A 23777-nucleotide genomic window follows, 5' to 3' on the forward strand; every position below is an offset into this window, starting at 1 on the left:
GAGCAGGGCGGCGATTTGGGGCAACGCAGGTAGGAGAGATTGGGGAAGAACATCAGGACGGCAGGCAGTAGAGAGCAGGACCGGCTGTGAGCTGGGCTTCTATGGAGCAGGAGAGTAGGAAAGACGTTTGCGACTGGTCCCCAGCAGTAAGTCGCTTTTTCCAAGGCCAGTCGGATTTGAAAAAATGGTTAGTGAATCGCTTCCCTGCCTATTTTGCATGCAGTTCTCATTTACATGCGCATATCGGAAGAGGGTCGCTACACAGGTTAGTGAATCGCGTTGAGAGAAATGGGCTCGCAAACCGATTACCGTATTTTCACGTAGATAACGCACACCCGTGTAAAACGCGCACACGGGTATAGCGCGCAAAAAACACAAATTTATGTACAGAAATTTTTATATACCGCGCACACCCGTATACCGCGCATGCTGCCCAACTCTCCCGTCGCCGCCTGACTCTCCTTTCGCCCGCCCCAACTCTCCTCTGGCCACCCCGACTCTCCTTTCGCCCGCCCCGACTCTCCTCTGGCCACCCCGACTCTCCTCTCCCCCTTGAAGTCCTGTCCCCACCCTGAAAGCCTGATGCCCCCCCGACATCCGATTCACACCCACCCCCCCCGCAGGACCGATCGCACCCCACCCCGAAGGACCGCTCGCACGCACCCCCATCCGCACCCCCACCCTGAAGGACCGCTCGCACCCCCACAGCCTCCCGACCCCCCCCATCATGTAGAAGCTCCTACCGGTGTCCTGCTGCTTCCTCTTGGCGGTCCCGACTCCCCAACACGATCGGGGTAAGAGGGAGCTCAAGCTCTCTTGCCCCAGCCAACCGCGGCACCCCCGACACGATTGGGGCAAGAGGGAGCTCAAGCCCTCTTGCTCCAGCCAACCGCGGCACCCCCGACATGATCGGTGCAAGAGGGAGCTCAAGCCCTCTTGCCCACCCTGACTCTCCGACACGATCGGGGCAAAAGGGAGCCCAAGCCCTCTTGCCCCGCCGACTTCCCAACTCCCCGACAATATCGGGCCAGGAGGGAGGCCAAGTCCTCCTGGCCCTGGCGACCCCCTACCCCCACCCCGCACTACATTACGGGCAGGAGGGATCCCAGGCCCTCCTGCCCTCGACGCAAACCCCCCTCCCCCCAACAACCGCCCCCCCAAGAACCTCCGACCGCCCCCCCAGCCGACCCGCGACCCCCCTGGCCGACCCCCACGACACCCCCACCCCCCTTCCCCGTACCTTTGTGTAGTTGGCCAGACAGACGGGAGCCAAACCCGCCTGTCCTGCAGGCAGCCAACGACGGAATGAGGCCGGATTGGCCCATCCGTCCCAAAGCTCCACCTACTGATGGGGCCTAAGGCGCCTAGGCCAATCAGAATAGGCCCGGGAGCCTTAGGTCCCTCCTGCGGGCGGGGCCTTGGGCACATGGTCGGGTTGGGCCCATGTGCCTCAGGCCCCGCCCCCAGGTGGGACTTAAGGCTCCCGGGCCTATTCTGATTGGCCTAGGCGCCTTAGGCCCCACCAGTAGGCGGAGCTTTGGGACGGATGGGCCAATCCGGCCTCATTCCGTCGTTGGCTGCCTGCCAGGAGGGGTTTGGGCTCCCTCCTGGCCCGAACAACTAATGGGGGGGGGCCGCCAGGGCTAGGAGGACTTGGGCTCCCTCCTGGCCCGATATTGTTGGGGAGTTGGGGAGTCGGCGGGGCAAGAGGGCTTGGGCTCCCTTTTGCCCCGATCGTGTCGGGGAGTCGGAGGAGCAAGAGGGCTTGAGCTCCCTCTTGCCCCGATCGTGTCGGGGGTGCCGCGGTTGGCTGGGGCAAGAGAGCTTGAGCTCCCTCTTGCCCCGATCGTGTCGGGTGTCGGGACCGCCAAGAGGAAGCAGCAGGACACCGGTAGGAGCTTTTACATGATGGGGGGAGGGTGGGAGTGCGTGCGAGCGGTCCTTCGGGGTGGGGGTGCGGGTGCGTGCGAGCGGTCCTGCGGGGAGGGTGAATCGGACGTCAGGGGGGGGGAACGATGTAAAAAAAATTTTGTATAACGCGCTCACGCGTATACCGCACAAGGTTATGCACGGTTTGTAAAAACACATATAACGCGCACGTTGTATGCGTGAAAATACGGTAGTACACGATCGGTTTGCTTAGTGAATCTAGCACGAAGTTTGGTGTGATCAGAACCCCATGCTTTGCACAAAAACAAAGAAACCTACAATCTTCATTGTACTAGTGAGGACCCAGCCCCCCCACCCCTTGTGCAGAAGAAAAGGCTGCCATGGATGTAATGGAGAAATTGACCAGACAAAGAAGGTGATTGGAAGGTTGGGAAATGTAAGGACATGTAAAGAGAGAAGAATGAGAATGTTCACACATTTTATGCTCCCTCCCCCCAGGACCTTTTATTTTATTTTGCTGTTACATTACACAGGCCAACACTTTTTTTTTTTTATTTTTTATATTTTTTTTCTTCTTCTTCTTGGGGCCTTGGGTTTTTTGACCTGTTCCTGGGGTTATTTGGGGCACTGATTCAGAAAATTGCATTGCATAAACTACATCAGTTCTAGTTTCTTAGATATGGTTGAATTTATTAATTTTACCGCTATTTAAAAGAACTCTTCTGCAGAATCAGAATGTCATAACAAGCTTTCTTTTTTTGATCTTTTTTGTAAATCTTTATTCATTTTTAATTCTTACAACAAGTGAATTAAACATAATAAAAACAATTTTTACATATCACTTGTATTTACAATCAAATATTCTTGTAAGATAAAATAAATACCCCCCTTTTTATCAATATCCTAATTCCATATGATATACATTCCCCACCCCAACCCCACATATATACTACCAATGTGCTAAGATATCTGATCATTAGAGTAATTAGTCAATGGTCCCCATATTTTTTTAAAATTATGAAGATTCCCTTGTTGTAATGCTATCATCTTTTCCATCTTATATATGTGACAAACTGAATTCCACCAAAATGTATAATTTAATTTAGTATAATCTTTCCAATTTTGAGTAATTTGTTGCATGGCGACCCCTGTCAATATTAATAATAACTTGTTGTTATGTGCAGAAATCGGACTCTGAGTTCTCATTGCTGTGCCAAATAATATAGTGTCATACGAGAGTCCTACATGGTTTTCTAATTATTTATTAATTTGGGGCCAAATTCGTTTCCAAAAAGCATTTACACAGGGACAAAAAAAAATGAAATGATCTAACGTCCCAACTTCTAATCTACAATGCCAGCATCTATTGGATCTAGTGCTATCTATCTTTTGTTACATCGAGTTTTTGATCATTAATATGTAAAACTTGAAAATGTAAGACTTATGTTTGTGTTGTGGTAGGAGACTGATTGGCTTGTTAGTGACGAATAAACAAAGGGGTCATGGGTTTGATATACCACTTTATGTGGCAAAACCAAAGCAATTTGCATTTATTATATGCAGGCTCTTTCTCTATCCTAGTGGGTTCAGTCATAAGTTTGGTTTACTCAGTGTCACAAGGAGCAAAAGTGGGAGTCGAACCCAGATTCTCAGCCCACTACAGAAGCCATTAAGCTAATCCTCCACTCTTACCTGCATGTATCCTGCCTAGAGCTATCGCTCAAAAGATGTGCGTTGATTTAACTGCTAACATAATCTGGACAGCATAACAAACCAAATTTGCTGTCACTTTCTGGCTCTCGATACCAATAAAATCAATACAGCCTCAAAGCCAAGTGTTCCAATTATACTCTATTTCTAAATTATAATCTAAAAGTCTAATACATTTTATTATTATTATTATTATTTTTTAAAGCTGTATTTTAGTGCATGATTTTGCCATTTTGTTTTCTGGTCCTTTTTGACACATTTTCATCTTCATCTCATCTCTCCCCAACCTCTTAATCTACTAATTAACTCACTTAACTTTAATTTGCAAATGTTAACTTAGATGTTTCCATATTTCAAGTGTTGTTGGTTTTTGGTTTTGTTTTTTAATTGCTGGTAGAAACGCAAACAGCGCTTTCTTTATAGTGGGTCTAACTCTCCAGGTTGCATTACCATTGGAGATTGATTAAACAAATTATGCAATTTTAAGAAATATTAAGATTTATTGCTTGTTGCAAACTTTGAATATATTTTAAATTTGTTATGCTGGCCGTAAGGAGAGCAAAAAATGTCATCTTGAGATTTATTAGTTATGTTAACTTGCTTTTGTATGTTTTTAATATCGATATGTTTTTTTGTGTTAAACATGATCCAGTTTTTTGTTTACATTTTCCCTCCTCCGTATTCGCGGTTTCCGTATCTATGGTTTCAATTCAATTTTATGCCAAAAAATCATTTTCAGTTTTCAGGATATTTAAGCCCTGTAAACCCCCCCCCCCCCCTTAAGCCTTACCTGGTGGTCTAGCGGGTTTTTGGGCAGGAGCAATCTTCTTATGCTCCTGCCCCGTGCAGATCGCTCACAGAAAATGGCTGCCTTGAGCTCCCGTCGTAGTCTCGAGGGACGACGGGAGCTCAAGGCAGCCATTTCCTGTGAGTGATCTGCACGGGGCAGGAGTGTGGGAAGATCGCTCCTGCCCGAAAACCTGCTAGACCTCCAGGTAAGGCTTAAGGGGGGGCTTACAGGGCTTAAAATAGCCAGGGGGAAGTGGGGGTTAGGGGCAGAACTGGCCCGAATATTCACGGTATTTTTAGTATTCACAGACCGGCTCTGCCCCTAACCAATGTGGATACGGAGGGAGAAATGTAATGTTAAAGATTTTGCTGCCACATAAAACAAAGGGCAGTATTTTTTATTTTTAATAAATGTATTTAAAACCAGGTTCCATGGGAAAACTTGACAAGGTTATAGTATCTATGAAGTGAGAGATGTCAAAGTTGTGCCATAAAACACCTTTATGAAACCAAGCCTGAGTCTTGCTGCTCATTTTAGACAGTATTTATTTTTTTCTAATTAGGTTGGATCCGATATGCAGAGCGAGTTCTTGGGAATCCAGTTACTCCACACATTTGCACTGCAAAGTCCCCACAACAGATCATGGGCTCCCTTGTGAAGGACTATTTTGCCAGACAACAGGTAGTAATGATGTCAAGTGTTTTGTGTTTGAGAGCAAAGGCAATGGGGTGGGTCATGGGGGGAGGGCTATTGCCTGACCAGTAGATGGCTCAACTAGTGACAGCCAGTGGCTAGCTTTGGGTGGGCCTGAAAAAGCCCAAAGTGGGTGGGCACAAAGGGCCTGATTCTGTATAGGACACCCAGTTTCAGCAGCCACCTAAGCGGCTTGAGAACCACACAAGGGCATACTCCATAGAAATTGCGTCTGTCCTAACGGACAAATGCCTAATCCCACCTAACCACACAGATTCTCTAACTAGTGTCTTATCTCACAGGCGCCGGTTAGAGAATCACGGTGCCACTGAGCTGATCACGGCAAGGGAATATACTTGCCGTGATCACAACCGTGAGGTTGGGGTGGTTCACTACAGTTGCTGCTAAGTTGGGTGGCAGGAGGGATGCCCACTCCTTCCTACCTCCAACCCTGCAAAGTTGGGTGACAGGAGGGAATGCCCACCCCCGAAGCATCCGCCAGCAGGAGGATTGCCCAATCCTTCCTACTGGAACCCCCCAAGCAGGAGTACCCAATTTCTCCTGCCAGAAACCCCCCTACTCAACTGCGATAGGCAGGAGGGTGGCCCACTCCTCCTGCCAGAACACTCAAAACCCTCCCCCCCTCAACCTAACCATGACAGGCAGGAGAGATACCCAATCCCTCCTGTTAGAACTCGTAGTTAAGAGGTCAGCTTTAATCTCTACATAAATGGGAGTCGCAGGCAGACCAGCACACTTGGGAAGTTATGATAAGCTTCTGTTCTGCACAGCTGTTCTTGCCCCCATTAACCAGCTCTGCAAGGCAAGTGCTGTGAAGGGAGGGAGGAGCTACTCCGGGCCAGTGCAAAGTTAGCTTCGTGCTACCCCTTCCCCCATTAACTTCAAGGCTCCCAAGGACTCCAGGACCGAATTTTCTAAAATACTAGATTTCGATGCCACATCTTCCAGACCAATGTTGTAAAAATGCATTAACATTGTACATTATAAATATTAAAAAACTTTATTTAGTGTATACCTAGTGAGGGCAATTTCCAAAAGCCTTTTAACCAGTAAAAAGAACAGTTTGGACTAGAGTTGCTTGGGGACAGAAATCAAACCTGTCCACGGTAGAATCAAACCTGTCCCCGCTTGGAGTCAAATCCGTCCCCGCCCATCCCTATAAACTTCAGAAGTAGTTATTTCATTTAATTATGCTATTGAATTAAAGGCTCTAGTAGAGACCCATTTACAAATAAGCAAAGACGCTTTAATTTGAAAATATTAATAGAGAAGAATACATACTTTGTAAATGGGGTTCTAATGTAAATATAAAATATAAATACTCAGCCAATGAGGACCTTCAAGCTGTCAGCTGAGGACTTCCTCTGCAGTTAGCCAGGGGTCCCTTTTGCCAAGCTCAGCAGGCAGCAGTAGTGTCCGAGTCACAGATGCTTGCACCTCAGTGGCTCATGGATGCTGCCAGCGACTGCTGCGCTTGGTGGAGGGGAGTTCTGGCTGTCTCTAGAGGAGGTCCTCTGTTGGTGGTGCTTGGGGATCTCACCAGCCAAAGCAAGGGTCAGCAAGTACTTCAACACCGTAGAAATAAAACCAGAAATGCTTTTTCTTTTCTTCTGAAGACAATACAAAGACATCTGCTATATACATTTCCCAAAGCTAACATATTTAAGTCAACAAATTCCGTTTTTTACCTTTGTTTGGAGACTTATTTTTCCATCAAGTTCATCCCAGTTTCTTTTTTCTGCCTTTCCGTTTTCTGCAAATTCTTCTATTGCTGTCCATTGGTTCCTTCTACCATGGTCCAGCATTTAGCTCTCATCACAGTGCAGCATCTTTCACCCTGCCCACCAGCCCCATACCCAACATTTCTCTTATCACCCCTCTCCAGCACCATGCTATATCTCTCCCTCCATTCCCTTCACCACTATGTCCGACATTTCTCCCTCTTGCATCCCTTTCAATCTGTCCCACTGTTCCCTTTCCACCACAGTGTTTCTCCCTCTCATCTGTACCTCACTCCCTCCCTATGACCAAAAATTCTCCTTTCTTCCATTCCCCTTGTACACCACCTCCTATGTCCCAATGCGCTTCCTCTTTGTTGCAACACATGCTTATCCCAGGACAAGCAGGCAGCATATTCTTTACGCATGGGTGACGTCACCGACGGAGCCCACGGTACGGACCTTTTTACTAGAAAGTTCTAGTTGGCCGCACCGCGCGTGCGCGAGTGCCTTCCCGCCCGACGGAGGAGTGCGTGGTCCCCAGTTTCTTCATTTCCGCGGAGCGAAGAAGACGTGTGTTTTTTCAACAGAGTTGAAATCCTCCTTTTGCCTTCCCGCTCGCGTTATTTTTTTCGGTTTTTCACCTTCGGGTACTTTTTTCTTCCCAATTCCAAAAAAAAAAAAAAAAAAAAAACCTTTCTTTTGTTTTATTTTTTCGTTCCTACCCCGGCGGGGCCTATTGCCACGATCCAGGCCTCGGGGTTTGATTTTGCGGAGGCCGTGTTTCCATTCATGCCCCCGCAACCAGGCTTTAAGAAGTGCCAGCGGTGTGCACGCCCGATCTCCCTCACTGACCCACACAATTGGTGCTTGCAGTGTCTGGGACCAGAGCATCGGGCGGACTCCTGCACCCGCTGTGCCACTCTTAAAAAGCGCACGTTGAAGAATCGTCAAATCCAACAGAATTTACTTTTCGGCACCGGCCCGTCTATGGATTCGACATCTTCATCTGCGGCACCGTCGAAATCGACACCGACCACTTCGACGCCGCCTGAGACGACGTCGGCGCCTCCGGCGCCAGGTAAGCCGGCTAAGAAGCCTTCCACCCTTGAGCGCCCTCCCACCTCGGGGACGGCACCAGTCCTCTCGGCTCCACGCCGGGCCAAGAAACGCTCCACTCCGATATCGGTGAGTGCCTCGTCATCGGCTCCCTCATCGCCGGAGTGTAGAGCGGCACCCAAGGAACCAAAAAAGAAAAAAGTGGTTCCGGTGCCTCCCCTGGATGACCGCATTGCGGCCATCCTCCAGGACAAGTTGCAAGAGCAACTCCACCAGCAACTTCAGCAGCTCTTACCATCTATCTTGGCACCGCTGCTCTCGGTACCAGACCGGCCCGAGCCCCGCACCGTCCAACCGGTATCCACTCCATTGGTACCTATGGACTCTTCCATGCCCATTCTCTCGGCACCGCACGAACCAGTCGCCTTAACGACGACGGATCCTCCTCGGGACCGAGCAGGACACCGGTCTTCCCATGACCCGGACCGGCACCGGTCTTCCCAAGACCCAGACCGGCACCGTTCTTCCCGGGATCGGGACAGACACAGGTCTACATCGCCAGGGAATGTCTCGGTACGCTCAGGCAAGTCTTTGTCTAAGACTCACCATGCCGACCCGTCCACTCCGGTCTCTCGACACGCAACCACCGATGTCAGAGACCCGGACCTATGGGAAGAATCCCCCCCCGGTACCGAGGAGGATGCATCGTCGTCGGACGAAGAGCCTTCCGCACCCGAGACCACTTCCAAACCTGAACAATCTTCCTTCTCTAAATTTCTCAGGGAGTTGTCAGGGGCTTTGTCTTTGCCATTGGAATCTGACTCCAAAAAGTCACAAGCTTTCCTGGAGGCTCTGGATTTCGATCAACCTCCCAAGGAGTTCCTAAAGTTACCTGTTCACGATATCCTACGGGAAACTTTTTATAAAAATTGGGAGAACCCGCTAACTGTCCCTGGGGCCCCCCGTAAATTGGACAGTCTCTATAGGGTCATACCAATCCCAGGTTTTGATAAACCCCAACTGCCCCACGAGTCTCTCCTGGTAGAATCCACCTTGAAAAAGACTCAGGGCACCAGTGTGTATGCCTCCACCCCTCCTGGCAGAGAAGGAAAAACTATGGACAAATTTGGCAAACGGCTCTACCAAAATGCCATGCTTGCCAATAGGGCAAACAACTACTCCTTCCATTTTTCCTTCTACCTGAAACATCTGGTAATGCAACTCTCCTCCATGCAAAAATACATGCCGGAGCACAAGGTCCCTCTTTTCCAGCAGCACATCTCCAGCCTGCTTCAACTGAGGAAGTTCATGGTGCGCTCTGTCTATGACTCCTTTGAGCTCTCCTCCCGTGCATCTGCCATCGCTGTGGCTATGCGCCGCCTGGCCTGGCTCAGGGTCTCTGATCTAGACGTCAACCATCAGGACCGTCTAGCCAACGCCCCATGTCTGGGAGATGAACTATTCGGAGAGTCCCTGGATACCACCACTCAGAAGCTCTCCGCCCATGAGACCAGATGGGATACTCTCATTAAACCAAAGAAAAAGACTCCTCCTGCTCGCCCTTATAGACCGCAGACATCATATCAACGCCGGTTCTCTGCCAGACCGCTCAACCCACCTGCACAGCAACCTAGGCGGGCCCGCCAGCACCAACACACCCAGGCTCGTGCCCAGCCTAATCAACCTGCAAAGCCTCTTCCTCCTGCCAAACCTTCTCAGCCCTTTTGACTCCTCTCTCCAGGGCTTAGCCAGTCTTCCACCCTCATTGCCTCTTCCTCAGCCAATCGGAGGCAGGCTCCACATTTTCTTCAGCCGTTGGGAGGTCATCACATCGGACCAGTGGGTCCTCAACATCATCCGCCACGGCTACTCCCTCAACTTCCAGACTCTTCCGCCAGACAATCCTCCCGTCGAGTCTGCTTCTCTCTCAACTCAAACCCCCCTCCTCCTGAGGGAGGTTCAATCCCTCCTCCTTCTCAATGCCATCGAAGAAGTACCTCCAGATCAAAGGGGTCAGGGATTCTACTCCCGCTACTTCCTGGTACCCAAAAAGACAGGAGACCTTCGTCCCATTCTCGATCTCAGGGACCTCAACAAGTGTCTAGTCAAGGAGAAGTTCAGAATGCTCTCCCTTGCCACGCTTTACCCTCATCTCTCTCACAACGACTGGCTATGTTCCCTGGACCTCAAAGAGGCCTACACTCACATACCAATCAATCCAACTTCACGTCGCTACCTGCGATTCCAGGTGCACCATCGCCATTATCAGTACAAGGTGCTACCTTTTGGCCTCGCTTCATCACCCAGGGTGTTCACCAAATGCCTCATTGTGGCGGCGGCCTTCCTCAGGTCTCACAACCTCCAAGTGTTTCCCTACTTGGACGATTGGTTAGTGACAGCTCCTACGTCTCCTCTTGTGCTACAAGCCACTCAACATACCATCTCTCTTCTCCATCTACTGGGGTTCGAGATCAACTACCCCAAGTCGCATCTGCTTCCCACACAGCGCCTTCAGTTCATCGGAGCAGTTCTCGATACCACACTAATGAGGGCATTCCTCCCCTCCGATCGTCGACGGACTCTGCTCCACCTCTGTCATCAGGTGCTCCTTCATCACACCATCCCAGCTCGACAGATGATGGTCCTCCTGGGACACATGGCATCAACGGTGCATGTGCTTCCCTTAGCACGACTCCACCTCAGGACACCTCAATGGACTCTGGCCGACCAGTGGTCACAGACCTCGAATCTTCTTTCTCATCCCATCTCTGTGACATCATCTCTTCAGCGATCTCTACAATGGTGGTTGAACTCCTCAAACCTTTCCAGGGGCCTTCTGTTGCATCTGCCCCCACATTCCATGATCATCACCACGGATGCCTCCCCTTATGCATGGGGAGCTCACCTGGGAGACCTACGCACCCAGGGTCTTTGGACCCCACAGGAGCGTCGACATCACATCAATTTTCTAGAACTACGGGCCATGTTCTATGCTCTCAAGGCCTTCCAGCACCTTCTTTGTCCTCAGGTTCTGCTCCTGTGCACGGACAACCAAGTCGCCATGTACTACATAAACAAACAGGGCGGCACAGGATCTCGCCTCCTTTGTCAGGAGGCTCTTCGTATTTGGACCTGGGCCACGGCCCGCAGTCTCTTCCTCAAGGCGGTCTACATCCAGGGCGAACAGAACTCCCTGGCCGACAATCTCAGCCGCGTCCTTCAACCTCACGAGTGGACTTTGGATCCTCCCACGCTCCACTCCATCTTTGCTCGCTGGGGCACTCCGCAGATGGACCTATTCGCAGCTCCTCACAACCATCAGCTGCCCCAGTTCTGCTCCAGACTCTTCTCTCCTCATCGTCTGGCCCCGGATGCATTCCTTCTCGACTGGACGGATCGGTTCCTCTATGCCTTTCCTCCTCTACCTCTGATGTTGCGGACTTTATCCAAACTCCGCAGGGACGGAGCCACCATGATCCTCATAGCTCCCCGGTGGCCTCGTCAACACTGGTTCTCCCTTCTACTTCAACTCAGCTCCAGGGAGCCCATTCCTCTGCCTGTGTTTCCTACTCTACTTACACAGCAACATCAGTCTCTACTACATCCCAATCTGTCTTCCCTCCACCTGACAGCTTGGTTTCTCTCGGGCTGACCTCTTCAGGAAATCTGTCTCAGCCTGTCCGTCTCATTTTGGACGCCTCCAGGAAACCGGCCACCCTCCAATGTTACCATCAGAAGTGGACCAGGTTCTCCTCTTGGTGCCTCCGTCATCATCACAATCCCACCTCCTTAGCGGTGGAAACTGTTCTGGACTACTTACTCTCCCTGTCCAACGCAGGCCTCAAGTCTACCTCAATCAGAGTCCATCTCAGTGCCATCACGGCATTTCATGAGCCTGTCCTAGGAAAACCTCTCACGGCTCACCCTCTGGTTTCCCGATTCATGAGGGGCCTCTTCAACATCAAACCACCTCTGAAGCCTCCTCCGGTCGTCTGGGACCTGAATGTGGTTTTGTCTGCCCTCATGACACCTCCCTTTGAGCCACTTGCCACAACTTCGCTCAAATTTCTGACATGGAAGGTTCTTTTCCTCATTGCCATCACCTCTGCCAGGAGGGTTAGTGAGCTTCATGCACTGGTTGCCGATCCACCGTTCACTATTTTTCACCATGACAAGGTGGTTCTGCGCACCCATCCAAAATTCCTTCCAAAGGTGGTCTCAGCTTTTCACCTCAACCAGTCCATTGTTTTGCCTGTGTTCTTCCCGAAACCTCATTCACATCCCGGAGAACAGGCATTGCACAGTCTTGACTGCAAGCGTGCCCTGGCTTACTATCTCGATCGTACAAGGGCTCACCGCTTGTCCCCTCAGCTCTTCCTGACCTTCGACCCGAATCGTTTGGGTCGACCGGTCTCTAAACGGACGCTATCCAACTGGCTTGCAGCTTGCATCGCGTTCTGTTACGCTCGGGCCGGTCTGTCACTAGACGGTGCTGTCACGGCCCACAGGGTAAGAGCTATGGCCGCTTCTGTTGCTTTCCTCCGTTCCACACCCATTGAGGAAATCTGCAAGGCGGCCACCTGGTCCTCAGTTCACACATTCACTACTCACTACTGTCTGGATGCTTTCTCCAGACGGGATGGGCACTTCGGCCAATCTGTACTTCAGAATTTATTTTCCTAATGGCCAACCATCCCTCCTCCCTCTTTGTTAGCTTGGAGGTCACCCATGCGTAAAGAATATGCTGCCTGCTTGTCCTGGGATAAAGCACAGTTACTTACCGTAACAGGTGTTATCCAGGGACAGCAGGCAGATATTCTTACGTCCCACCCTCCTCCCCGGGTTGGCTTCTTAGCTGGCTTATACTAACTGGGGACCACGCACTCCTCCGTCGGGCGGGAAGGCACTCGCGCACGCGCGGTGCGGCCAACTAGAACTTTCTAGTAAAAAGGTCCGTACCGTGGGCTCCGTCGGTGACGTCACCCATGCGTAAAGAATATCTGCCTGCTGTCCCTGGATAACACCTGTTACGGTAAGTAACTGTGCTATACTCTCACTCCCTCCCTCTTTTTCTGCCCCCCCCACAGGTCCACCAGCTTACTTTCTCTTCCCAACTACCCTCCTATCCAGTGTCTATCACCCCATCCCTTGTGTCCAACTTCTCTCCCTTTCTGTTCCTTCCCTCCCTAAATCCCATTGTCCACCATCTCTCTCCCTCTCCTGTTTTCAGAGCCATTATTTCTTCCCTCCCCCTTCTTTGTAGCATCCTCCCCCCTTCTCTCCTTTTTGCAGCATCCTCCGGTTTCCCCCCTGGCCTCCCAGTCTCACCTTCAGCTAATTAGGGCAGCCTAGATCCTTTTCCTGGGCAGTGTCTCCTCTGAAGGGAACTTTTTCTCTGCCCTCTCTTTTCTGTAGTGCCTTTTTCAGCATCATATCCAGCTTGTTTGACCCCTTTGCACCAGCAATCTTTTTGCAGGCTGCTCTAATTACCATAGCTGAAGGGCAGCACTATTTCCAGCAGCAGTTCTTTGCAGCAGGCCCTGCACGCTCCACGTAGCTGAGGCGAAGATTTCCATCCGACGTCAGCTTTGACGTCGAAGACTTCCGGGTCAGCTACTGGAGATCGCTGCATACTGCAAAGAAGACTACAACATGGAAGGCAGTTAAAGATGCGTATCAACTGAGCTCCCTCCAACCCTGTGGAATCCCCGCGACCCAAGGGGGGGAACCCACGGGATTCCGTCATTCCCGTTCCCGTGCAGCTCTCTAGTTTGGACATTCCTATTCTCCCTTTGTGTAAAAATACAGGCTGTTGCTTATTTTGTGTTTGGCTGTCGGAACTACAAGGGCAGTTTGAAACGTTCAGTAAGTTGTTTTTCAACAGTATCCATAGAGGGCTATACACTTGGTCTAGTGAGTTTCCAGTTTCTCCATCCTGTTGGGGAAAAATATGGTTTTGTCAAATTTAAAAAAAAAAAAAATTGTTAACTTGATTTCTTTTTTTTTTTTTTACCAAACTTTTCAGACCAGACTGCCCTCTTATTTCTTTGCTGCCTCTATAGAATTGATCTAGGCAACTGCTTATTCTTGCCTGCTGGTTGGGCTAGCCCTTGCTACATAATCATGTTGCCTGCAAGCTACAAAAGGTCATTAATATAGCATTACGATTCAGTACATTGTTTAAGAGCTTAATTTTTCTACCTCGGTCTTTTACTACATGTATTTAAAGTGTTATTTTGAGGATCAATAGCTAGAGTTAAAGAGTCGGTAGTACTTTGTGGAATGTTCAAATTCATTCAATTTCTGCTGCAAACATACAGGTAATTGTAAGTCAAATCAAGTCCTTATACACTGTTCTGCTTTAATACATCCCTTACAGAATCTGTGTCCTGATAAAATATTTCACATAATCTTGGCACCATGCTATGACAAAAAATTAGAAGCCCTTCGAGAAGACTTCTACACTGCCTTGTATAATTCTCAAGATGTTGACTGTGTGCTTACATCGGGTAAGATTTTTTTTTTTTTTGGTTGGGGAAGGGGTTGGCATGAAAGACTTGATAACTGTGTTGGTTTTTTATTGTTTTAGTATTGAAATTTCAGCTTGGCTCTGAGAATAGGGGTAACTGAACTATTAGATTCCATTTACTAATTCTGATTTTCACAAAGCTGATCCATCACTTGAGTGACTTGATTACTGTATGTCCACGATGAAGGACTATGTATGAAAGTTTAGATTGCAGATGCTGCAGTGAAGAATGGAATTATGTAGGGTGGTTGCTTGAATGATGGAGATATTATGCCTCTGCCCGATACAGGAAAAAAAATTTCGATTTGATTTGGTTTTCCTGCCCAATTGGGTGTTTGTTTGTTTTTTTTTCAAACATCCTGGTGGGTTTATTTTATAGCCTCTTCACCCCCTTTGCCTTCTCCTAACCACACTGGCGCTGTGGTGTAAACAAACAAGACTTTCCTCTCTCTGCTAAATCCTAGCTCACGTTTGTGGTCTAACACCAGCTCTGGCAGGATACACATTTCAAATCTGACATATTGTAACCACAAAACAGAAAATGAAATTAGTTTTTCTACCTTTTGTTGTCTGATCATTATTCAAATCTTGTTGGTCCCAGGCTCTGGTTGTCTTCTGATAACTTGCTTGCCAGGGTCTCCTTCTTTCTCTGTGCTAACCATCCATCTGCCATCCCTGTTCTCCCCTTCCGTTTCCCTTCCCTCCCCAGGAGGTCTGGCATCTTTCCTTTTTTTCGTCTCCCTCCACAGATCCACCTCTTTTCTTAACTACCCTTTCATCCAGCATCTATCCCCACTTCCCCACCACCCCAGGGTCCATCATCTCGCTTCCCCCCTCTGGCCTCCCCAGTATCTCGCTTTCCCCCCCCCCCCCCGGCCTCCCTGCTCCGGTGTTTACCTTAACGAAGCAGCCTCCTCTGACTTCAGAGGAGGGGCGGGACCACGGCAGAGGAAACGGCTCCGAAGCAGTGCAAAGATCGCTGGTATCGCGATCTTGCTTCAGGCTGCTTCGTTAAGGTAAACGCCGGTGTGGGGAGGCCAGAGGGGGAAGCGAGATGCCGGGGGGTAGGTGGGGGGAAGCGGGGGGGGGGGGAACCGGACAGCAGCACTAAACAGCTGAGGCTCCCCCCTCGCCTGCTAAAGCAGGTGCAGCAGCGGCCAGCCAGCAAGAGCAGCGCTGCCGCTCCTGCTTGAGGGGGGAGGGTCAGCCGAATCAGGAAGCTGACTTGTTTTTTGTTTTTTTTTTATTTTGAATCGATTCAAATCGATTCACCCGAAGTGAATCGGTGAACTGATTCGAATCGGGAGCATTACTACCTACTAAATGAAGATTCTAGTTTTATTCTTACCCTCTTTGAGTCTCCTCTTCAGTCTTTAGGTCCGAGACCCTGGCTAGCTCAAGGCTTTGGGGAGACATTGCCTCTGGTATACCTCAATAGTGTAAGCAAGCGCGCACCACCTTTTCCGCGCAGGTTTAACCAGTCCACCAGATCAGTGCCCAAACCCAATTGCACTACAGCTTAAGCCGAGGGGCCATCCTGTTTCATAAGACTTACTCTACTGGATTTAAATGAGGAAAAGATGTTTCCATAGTTAGGAGTGATGACTCAAGTTAACTTCCAAAATTGGTTATTAAGCAGCTAGAATGAAGTCCTGGTATTTTGTTATTACTGTAGTTTTGGTGTTTGACATTATAACTTGTTTGGGTTTTGTTTGTTTTATATATATTTATATATACTGCTGCTATTATTATTTCTTTAACGCTGCTAGACATATGCAGCGCTGCACAGTGCTACTCAATTGCAAGCAAATGCTTTGTATTTGCACTGGCGTACTTTGTAAAAGAAAGCAGAACACCCCCCCTCCCCCCCCGATGCTCCTGCCTTCTGATAGATATAATTATTTGTTTCATCCTACTTCATGCTCTTGATGTAACTTTGCTGCATTCCTGCAGCCTCTCTTGTTGTAAACCGTCTTGAACTGAAAGGTATGACGGGCTATAAATAAAGCTATTTTTGTTAGTAACTTGAAAAGCTAGTTTAGAACCACTATAAGAAGTATCCCAAACTGGTTTAAAATTTAAAAACACTTTAACTGAGGCTACCCAGGAAATACTTAGCTTCACCCATCTATCTAGATCTGCATTTAGGTTGGAAGCTGAGAAGAATAATCTGCTCCTAAGTATCTAATAATGCTTGAGCTGCTTTAAAGTTAAACTGCTTTATGATTCCAGCAAAGATGACATTCACAGCATTTTGATTTTATCAACTCTGATTTTGACTTATTTAGGAGGGTCTCCCAAAAACAATTTTTTTTTCTCTCATACCAGCTACTAGCTCAGAAAGTGAGGTTATTGGATCTGTGTCTCTACATAACATGTCTGGAAAAAAGGAGAGGTTTAGTCCCGGAGATCCACCTCTTCCTTTATTCTTGTACTGTTTCTACCCTTCTGGGCCAAAAGCTCCATAAGAGCCAAGAGGAGGGATGAAAGTGGACATTCTTACCATATGCCTCTTGAGCTCAAAAACCTGTATAGCTTCCAGTGATTCTATTTTATTTTTTAAATAAATCTTTATTAATTTTTAAATATTAACAGTGCAATACACAGGTATAAGAACATATAACAAGTCAAGAAAAGCACATTCAACTTACAGATATTCAAAATCAAATCATTTTATCCCACCCACCCATTGATTAATTACTATGTATATACTCTTTCAATTATCTGTACTTATTTTAAATAATACAGTAACGCAATACCACCCCCCTCCCTCCTTCCCACCATGGATGTTCAAGGAGATGGCACAGATTCAGTGATTCTTAACCCTACTTTAGTTAATACTTGGAACATAAAGGACCAGAATGCTTCATTGACGACCACCAGACGGTCAGGTTTTCAGGATAGCTATAATGAATATGCATAGGGCAGATCTGCATGCCTTTCACTTCCATTATATGTAGATCTCTCTTATGCATATTCATTAGGGCTATCTCAAAAACCCGACTGGCTGGTAGCCCTCCAGGATAGGGTTGGAAACCACTGCTCTAGTTCTACTGCAATCGGGTTCAGTATCTTTTGGAAGTCCATTTGCCTACCTGGTATAATCTCTAACTATCTTTCATGCCGATTGTGGGGGAGCAATGAGAGTAGTTTACCTGATAGGATTTCAAAACACTAGGATCTTATTTCCAACAGAGATCAGATTGTAGGAGCCGCACACCATTGAATCTTTACTCTTTTATGAATAATTGCCACCCTTGATACCCTCATACTACAAGGCAGCTCTGCTTCCTCCCCTACAGAACTGGATATATTGAGGTTCAGATTGTCCCTAGTGATGGAGAAAGTGACTATGGAGTTTCTAGTTAAATATTAGCTACTGCTGATGGTTTATTTGAGTTTTAATCAAATGGCACCTTGACTGTCTGGCACTGTATGTCCCAATGAGACAATTAAGATCTTCCGCGCAGGCAAGTTTAATTGTTTCATCTTCAAAATGCCTTTATTGTGAGAATGCAAGGAAAAGTGTGTTCTCTTGCCTATGACCTATGGAGTGGAGCAAATTATCTGTGTATTTACGGCAGTTGAAAAATTTGCAGTAATTTAAACAAATGTTAAAACATCTGTTTTGTGCTATGAAATATGGTTCTTAACGCAATGTAATAACTGAAAAATGGACAGGAAGGTATTCACTCTGTACCATGAAGATTGTCATTTGGTGAGAAGTTTGATTATGGGCAAGTTATTTTGTTAATTGTTTATGTACGTTTAATTGTTATTATGGATGTACATTTTGTAACCCACCTTGGGTAAAGGCGCGCTAGAAATGATGATTAAACTAAAGCCTGGTCTGAAGCAATTGGAGTAGGTTGGAAAATTGAGACTATTAATCAAGACTTGTGGTCTTTTAATCTGCTGTAATATAAACAAACTGGAGGAGTGGGCGAATAAATGGCAGATGAACTTCAATGTAGGGAAATGCAAGGTATATATAGGGAGAAAGAACCCGATGTTCAGCTACCAAATGGGGGGATTAGTATTAGAGGGAAGTAACCTTGAAAGAGATTTGAGTGTACTGGTGGATACAACAGTGAAGTCAACGGCACAATGCGCAGCAGCCGCGAAGAAGGCAAACAGAATGTTGGGTATTATTAAGAATGGTATTACGACCAGAACAAAAGAAGTAATCCTGCCGTTGTATCGGGCAATGGTGCGCCCGCACCTGGAGTACTGTGTTCAGTATTGGTCACCGTACCTTAAGAAGGATATGGCAATACTTGAGAGGGTCCAGAGGAGAGCAACACGAATGATTAAGGGCATGGAAAACCTTTCATACACTGAAAGTTTGGAGAGGCTGGGGCTCTTCTCCCTGGAAAAGCGGAGACTCAGAGGAGACATGATAGAGACCTACAAGATCATGAAGGGCATAGAGAAAATAGAGCGAGATAGATTCTTCAAACTTTCAAAACATAAGAACAAGAGGGCATTCGGAAAAATTGGAAGGGGATAGATTCAGAACAAATGCTAGGAAGTTTTTCTTTACCCAGCGTGTGGTGGACACCTGGAATGCGCTTCCAGAGGACGTAATAGGACAGAGTAGGGTACTGGAGTTCAAGAAAGGATTGGACAATTTCCTGCTGAAGAAAGGGATAGAGGGGTATAGATAGGGGGCTACTGCGCAGGTCCTGGACCTGTTGGGCTACCGCGTGAGCGGACCGCTGGGCACGATGGACCTCGGGTCTGACTCAGTGGAGGCATTGCTTATGTTCTTATGTTCTTACTAGCTGCAGTGTCGCAAATGAACATTGTGTAGTCATAAGGCTCATTGTTAGCTTCCCAGTAGTTTTGCTTGTAGGAAGGGTTATCTGTAAAAAGAAAGAGTAAACTTTGTTAGGGGATTTTTTTTGTTTTTTTGGGGGTGTGTTTTTTTTTTTTTTTACTGTTTTGTACAAGAGAGCTGTTTTTTTGTTTTGTTTTGTTTTTTTTTCAAGAAGGTGGCTAGGTGAAAGTCCCACAAGGTTTGTATGTGCAGCCTTTGTGCTTATTTTAATACTGCAGTAATTTTTTAAATACCATTAGTTTTAGTTTACTGCACTGGGAATATTTTTAATTTGTTCTAGCATATCGTTCCCATATACAGGTGTTTATCTCCCACAGTGAGCTAAAACCTAGACACTATATAGTATAGATCTGTTTGATCACCTTAATCTCCTGTCTTAAGCCTGCAAATAAGTGACTTTAGTATTGCATTCATTTAACGTATATATATATTTTTTTTTAATTGCATTCTGTAGAGAACAAAACCTCTTGGCACCAACAAATCCTGTTAAAGGATCACATTGCACACAACAAATAGTCCGTCTTAATAATTTTTTGTTTGTTTTTTTAAAGTGTACTGTATTGTTTGACTTGCAGTGGAAATTGCTCAGATAATGGAACAGACAAATCTGTCTCTGAAAGACATGCAAGAATCTCCCATAGACAGTCTGTAAGTAGATCTTACTAATTTCCCATGTGCTGTTGCTGCTGCTTTTCTGTGCCATCCTAGCAGAATATATTTTATGTTCTAAACAATTTTTATTAAAACTTTTCATGGTTTACAAAGACATGTATCTTTTAAGATGACAAGCAATTAAAACAATCGGCATCCCCTTCTGAATTAGCAGAGTACGGAATCTTGTCTGTGGCCTGAGAACCTAAGGATTACGGTTGAATTCCCATTGCAGTGCCTTGTAAATCTGGGCAAGTCGTTTTAACACCCCCCTCCCCCTATTGCTCCAAGTACAAAATAAAGTTACCTGTACATATGTAAACCGCTTTCATCATAACCATAGTCAAAAGGCAATAGAACAAATACCAGATCGCTTCTATGTTAAACTTTGGAGCACAAAACTACGATATGCATGTTAACAAGAATATTGAGACTAGATGTCGCGTTAAGCAGTGTAGGTAACTCTTGGGTGAAAGAGTCGCCACCCTTGCCCTGGCAGCTCTTTCCTCTAAGCACTGCTTATTCTGAGCTATGGTGTCCTGTTGGACCTGCCTTAAAAGTACATCTGGACAACAGTATTTGGAGCATTGTAGAATCACAGCCAGCCCACTCTTGATGGCTTGTTGCTGTTCAGTTTTGAGAAAGGGATACCTTTTATACCCTTGGATGAGTTGACACTACTGCAGCTAGGTGCATGAAAGAAGTTAATTCAGGCCCTACAGGAAATTTACAGTTGTGTAGATCCATGTGGCATGGAAATGGAACGACTGCCCAAATACGGAGTGGAGACCAAACTTTCAAAAGGATATAAAATTTTTGGTTGAACAATGTGAACAAAGCTGATTGTTTGTTTGTAATGTATTCGACTGTGTATGTTTACTTGTAAGCCGCTTAGGAGATAAGCGGATAAGTTCTTTTTAAATAAAAGGGATAGAGTAGAGTCTAGCGCTGGGGTTAGGACACACTAAGCCAGTCTAGTTTGAGAGCCTGTGATTACAAAAATTCTGTGATCTTCATCTTAAGGCAGGGATCTCAAAGTCTCTCCTTGAGGGCTGCAATCCAGTCGGGTTTTCAGGATTTCCCCAATGAATATGCATTGAAAGCAGTGTATGCACATGGATCTCATGCATATTCATTGGGGAAATCCTGAAAACCGGACTGGATTGCGGCCCTCAAGGAGGGACTTTGATATCCCTGATCTTAAGATCTCCAAAGAAGTGGGCTTTGAGTCTGGCTTTGAATACTGCCAGAGATGGATCCTGATGCATCGAGTCGGGCAGTTTGTTCCAGGCATACAGTGCAGCAAGATAGAAGGGATGGAGTCTGGAGTTTGGTTGTAGAGAGACCTATCCGATGAGCGGATTGCCGATGGGGGGAGAGAGGAGATACTGAGGAGCTGTGGAGGGAATACATACTACTTTACTTGCAATAATGTACATGGTAAACTCTAAATTTCATTCCCCAAACAGTCTTTTTATGCTTAGCGATAATTGGCAAAAGGAAATTTTTGACATTTCAAGACAAATAAGACAAGCTTGATTGCAGGCTGGATAAGAGCAGTATCGGTCCAATAGGTCAAATAAAGGACGGGGATATTTTCCTCTAGTCTCAGTTGCAGCTACAGATTGTTTCTACAATAAATCTAGAGAGCAAGCAAAACCACTTTTTCCAGTTAGTCCAAACAAACCTAAAGTTGAAACTGAAAGTAAATGAACATGAGCTGGATGAGTTTCTGTATATGGTGTTTGCTTTTTTGCATACAGTATTTCCTCTCTACACAGAAGCTTAAAGGTCTACCGAATTTCTCTCCGAGCCAACCAAACACCCATTTTTCTAGCTCTCCATGTTTTAGTACACTAGCCATCTAGATAGTGCCATGAGCCTCGATGCTCTGCTCTGGGTTTACTGTATATATACTTAACCTGATAAGTCAAGGGGCAGTTTGGGGGTTAAAAATGGCCAAAATTGGTTTGGTCTGTGTAGAAATTGAGCCCATGCACGCAGACAGATTTGACCCTTTCATCCCAGCCTATAGGTCTTTCTCCTTCACTCATACTTTTCCCCGTCTCGTTCACACCCCACCACATACATCCAATATGTTCTCTCTGCTGCTCCCTTCAGAGACCCAGCATGCCCTTTCTGCTGCTGCCCTTGTACCTATCTCGGCTCTCTTGAACACAACACTAGCACATGTCATATCTATGGGCAATACCCATGAAAGATTAAAAAATATATATATAGTATTGAATTTGTCCCAGTCCTGCACACCCCTGCCAGCGAGATGAGTGACCATATCACCGCAAACACCTCTACCCGCTGCCAACCTTCAAGCATTTTTTAAATTTCATTTCTTAAAATTCAGGGGTTAATCTTAACTAGGGCTTATTTTGGGGGTAGGGCTTGTATTAGGAGAATCTTTAAAAATCCTAGGGCTTATTTTTGGAATAGGTTTTATTTTCAGGGAAACAGGGTAGTTACTTTCCTGATTTTTACTGCTAGTCAGCTGTAAGATCTGTCTGAGGAGAGCCAGCGATTTTTCACTGTCAGACCTACTCAAACTCTGCCATCTTCCAGCAGCAAATGTTAGTGCTTCTGAAATCCTGAAGTAGTAACTGGGTTTTACCAATTTTAGTGTCCTTGATTCAAACTTACCCTTTGCCTCTGGTCAGGTTTGGTGATGTGGATGGGGAAATAGTGCGTCATGGAACGAGATCGGATGGTTATCTGGAACACATCTTTAAACATGCTGCCAAAGAGCTGTTTGATATAGATGTTAAAGAAATCACATATAGAGCACTCAAGTAAGTAGAATTTGGTATATTTTAAAAATTTGCCCCTTTTTTAAGTTTTACCCCTTCCCCCCCAAAAAAAAAGGGTTTTCTATGAGTGTTGGAGCTGTTACCACTGCGGCTATAAACCACGCTATGTTTTTGTAAAAGGGGGAGAGGATGGGGTTTGATCTCTCAGTAGCAGCTGATTTTTTTTTTTTTTATAAATAAATTTTATATATATATATATATATATAAAATTTTTTTATGAATACATTTTCTCTAGATATCAGGGTTGTTTTCCTATGCCTGAGACCTTTTATAGGTTATCTGTGAGAAGCTGCTATTCAGCTCATGATTACATTATTTGCTGCATAAAGCAAAAATTAAACACATTTTCTTTATTGCACAGTCAAAATGAATTGCCAGACTTTGGATAATCTGATGATTTCAGTTCTTATAACAATCTCTCTCACTGGTTGGGGTGGGAGTAACTCAGTGGCCAGAGCAGTAGGCTGGTAACTAGAGGGCTCTGGTACAAATCCCCCATGTGACCCCAGGCAAGCCATCTACCCCATCCAAGGCTCACCATGGAAGCAATCATGCTCATGGCAACTCCCACAAGTTATCTTCAGCTTGATATCTGTGTGCAGAGGTAGTAGATATCATACTAGGCAGATTGAATGGCTATGTTGGTCTTTATGTGCCATCTGTTACTGTGCTTCCAGTACAAAGTATATCATTTTGGATAATCTAATTATTTATATTTTGCTACATTCCTGATTCTGAGTAGATTATAGTGAAAAGCTCTAAAGCTTCTCTTGTACAACAGGACTGGTAGTCTTAACCAGCAGGTTAAACCCTGACCAGCTGCGAGAGTTGTAGTCCACTGTTTTGTTTTCTACCTCCCATCACTCTGGGATGAGCTTCACCTCATCAGTCTTACTTTCTGTAAGCGAAGAGTAGTGAGCCTCTGTTTTGCTCGAGTTTAACCTTTTTATTGCAGAGGATCCTGGTCACCCCAGGAGCATCTCTGACTGCAAGAAGATAAGACTCTCAAGACTGAGGTCTGTAACCCATAGGCACATGCCTCGCATTATTCCTTTGT

The 23777-nt window shown here is 46.4% G+C and overlaps 1 protein-coding gene across 1 annotated transcript in view; it reads left to right on the forward strand.

Annotated features, from left to right (window-relative positions):
• NARF (nuclear prelamin A recognition factor) overlaps positions 1-23777 on the forward strand; it is a 56442-nt gene that overhangs the window by 19041 nt on the left and 13624 nt on the right. Inside the window, exons 7-10 of the mRNA XM_033961180.1 lie at positions 4953-5071; positions 14261-14390; positions 19826-19898; positions 22571-22702. Of these exons, the coding sequence (XP_033817071.1) occupies positions 4953-5071; positions 14261-14390; positions 19826-19898; positions 22571-22702 (454 nt within the window). The remainder of the gene's footprint in view (positions 1-4952; positions 5072-14260; positions 14391-19825; positions 19899-22570; positions 22703-23777) is intronic.

This window comes from Geotrypetes seraphini, chromosome 10 (genome assembly GCF_902459505.1).
Source record: "Geotrypetes seraphini chromosome 10, aGeoSer1.1, whole genome shotgun sequence".
NCBI lineage: Eukaryota > Metazoa > Chordata > Amphibia > Gymnophiona > Dermophiidae > Geotrypetes > Geotrypetes seraphini.